The 3,097-nt window shown below is 37.7% G+C and overlaps 1 protein-coding gene across 1 annotated transcript in view; it reads right to left on the bottom strand.

Moving 5' to 3' along the window:
- The window catches only part of LOC101862443 (dentin sialophosphoprotein), a 15,833-nt gene extending 14,633 nt beyond the window's left edge, over positions 1–1,200 (bottom strand). The window contains exons 1-2 of the mRNA XM_005106586.3: positions 945–1,200; positions 769–850 (exon numbers count right to left, since the gene is read on the bottom strand). Of these exons, the coding sequence (XP_005106643.1) occupies positions 769–850; positions 945–1,068 (206 nt within the window). The 5' untranslated portion in view covers positions 1,069–1,200. The remainder of the gene's footprint in view (positions 1–768; positions 851–944) is intronic.
- Positions 1,201–3,097: the final 1,897 nt, after the last annotated feature.

The raw sequence follows: 3,097 nt of genomic DNA, 5'->3' as shown, positions 1-3,097 counted from the left end.
GGAAATGAAGTTGATATTCGTGTTCAGCACATCAATATTTAGATCTAGAGATCTGGAGAATCTATCTTGATCTAGATCTAGATCTAGATCTAGAATCTAGACTCTAGTAGAAAATGGGCAACTGGCAGAGCAGCTAAAAGTAAAAGTGTGAGACGGGAGGGAAAGTAAAAAAATACCGAAGAACTAAAGTCTAACTAAAGGAAGGACTTCCGTAACGAGCGACCACCCCAACAAACAATAAAGAAGAGGCCTTTATCTAACCCTAATCCTAACCCAAACCCTACTCAACTGGCCATACTATACCCCTTCCCATACTGACTGGCCATACCCCTACCCTTACTCTTACCCCTCCTAGTCCTACCCCTAAATTCTACTCTGTCTCATACTCATAGTGGTCGCTCATTACGGAAGTCCTCCCGAACTAAATCTTAATTATAAAATTAAAATTATAAAACAAAACCACTGTTGTTCAATAAAGTAGACTCTCTCTTCTATTCTATTGACAATATAAATCACTAATCTAATCAACTAATAGTAAAATAGATCTAAATTTATAGATTCTAGCCTAATAAAAGGCGGCCTACTAATAATCTAAACGTCAATTCAAAGTACCATATATAACTATTCTCTAACACACTATAGATCTAGATCTAGATTAAATCTAAATAAGGGCAGACTAGATTCTAGATCTAAATCTAGATCTAGATCTAGATCTAGATCTATACTTATTGAATTGACAAACACAATCTGAACGAAAGAACCACTCACAGCGTCTCTCCATTCTTTGCCACACCGTTCAAATACTGGTCCAGGACTGGGGGAACATCCGACTCCGGAGTTCTGGCATATGCTGAAAACAAAGGAACAAAAGAGATTTGAAGCCAACAGAAAACAAAAAAAGAAGTCAATACTGACTCAAAATAATCCTCGGAAAAACAACTTACCAGTCAATGCATCCAAATAATCCTCATGGTTTTCCATCGTAGCAGCTACGACGAAGGTCGAGAACGAATAATGGCGACCAGGAAGTGACGTACGGTTACAAAATGGCGACCTTGTGGATCTCATTAAGTCTTTGTGACAAACCAATGAAGCCCCTTTGAACAACTCAACCCAGACAACTTTGATCAAAAAGGGAAATCAGACCTACATAACATAACACATTGTTACTTTTATGTTAATTACAGAAGAGTATGAATAGCCTTTCAAGTCAAGAAAGCGTTTTCCCAGAAGACGGAGATTCATTCTATAAATAGCCTAGACACAGGTCAAAATTCGGGGCTCGGGATCAAAAGAAAACAAAACTAGATCTTGTGAACATCGATGCCCAGATTGGTCGGCGGATAAATGTTCTTGCGTAAACAAGACCAAGACGTGCATAGTAGTTTGAATATCGCGGGTTAGAAAGCAACAACAACGACAGGGGCATCGTATTTTTTCTTCCTCTTTTTTTTGTAAATATCATCGTATCTACTCCTTTACTTTTCAGCATGCATGTATATAAGGAAACAGAACGATTAATTCAGCTTAGATTTTGCTAGACTCTTGATATTTAATTCCAGGTTTTATACTTACGCGTCGCAAAGCTGTTGGGCACACTGACTACTGACACTTTTTTTTTTTAATTCAACAAAATACATGTATGTACATGTGCTATCACTAGATCTTATACACGAGTAGGGCGTATACTAAGAGTTTGCTGTACTGTTAGTGACCTGTTGTGTACCCCCCCCTCCCCTCTTCTGCCCGGTGCATTCGATAGATCGCATAACTGTTAACACACAAAAACACTTAACTTTTACATGTTATATAGATCTAAGTGATAAAACTAAGGAAACAGAGAACATCCTTTTATACCCAGCTGTGTGTTACTGATCTATTGTATTTGTTGGTCAACACATCTGTCTATTGTTGAGTAAAGGGTTTTACTCTTTCTCGATATTATTGAGCATCTGTGTTTGACACAGCTGTATTTTTAAGAATACCCGTCGTGATGAAAATGAGCAGTATTTATTTAATAATAATTATGCAGATTGCTATTAAAGTCGACTCAGCTTGTTTTTAACTCGCTTCAGTTGATCCTCGGTTAAATTGATCCTCTATAACCCGGGTCCTAGCACCCTTAAATTATTATTCGTTACAGATCCCAAAACGCTTAAGTTGAAATTCGGATAAGTTGATCTTTTTTCCTCTCCTCCGACGACATCAACTCATCCGCAGTCGACTTTAATTGTTATTACAATGTATTATCATCGCATCATCTTTCTTCCATCACCATAACTGCCAGGTCTGAAACGTACATCACGATACATCGGTTATATTTATCGCAACTTCCCTTTCCTGGTCTTTCAATCCCCGTCACCCATGAATTCAGGTTCTCCCAAGTAAGTTGAATTCTTGCTCCACACGCTGCCTCTTTTTTGTCTTTTGTTTTTTCAGTAAGAACAAAATGTTCAAGGCCTATAGGCCCTACGTCTATCAATGTGTCACAGAAACGTCATAAAATAATTGTCTCTCATACAGTGATTGTTTTTTTCTAAAATGTATAAGTGACGGGCCGGCCCACTCGGGCTTCTTTCAGTATCACCTCGATTCAGTGTCTTTCCCTCTGTGAAATTCTCATCTTATTACATGCAGTCTCCTATGATACTATACTATGCATTTTTGCTGCGTCAAGTTTATTAAATTTTCACGATCTTTGGTAATTGCCCAGTATTCACGGCTGTACAGGCGTATCAAGGCCAGTGCTAACCACACAAACCTTTCAAAGCTCAAAATTCTTTTTGCTTGCCGTTGGGGTTCTGTTTTTCGGGATAAACCGACTCATTTTCAATTAAAATGTCTGCCTTTGACGCCACAGATATATAATTCAATCTTGATCCGGAGACTTGCCAAAACTTTGTACGTCTAACTGTATTGTTCTCGAAACGTTTATTTTGATTGCAACTTAAATTGTCTTGATTTGCACCAACATATAAACCATCTATCACGTAAAGTATGTGAAATTATTTTTAGCACCGCAGAATATAATGTAATTCTTTTTAATGTTAACATAACATATTTTAGTATTGATTCAATGAACGTACCTTAGCCCCCC

The sequence above is a fragment of the Aplysia californica genome, unplaced genomic scaffold (assembly GCF_000002075.1).
Source record: "Aplysia californica isolate F4 #8 unplaced genomic scaffold, AplCal3.0 scaffold00545, whole genome shotgun sequence".
NCBI classification, from domain to species: domain Eukaryota; kingdom Metazoa; phylum Mollusca; class Gastropoda; order Aplysiida; family Aplysiidae; genus Aplysia; species Aplysia californica.
Note: the sequence above shows the minus strand (reverse complement) of the source record. Positions and strands in the feature narration are given on the sequence as shown.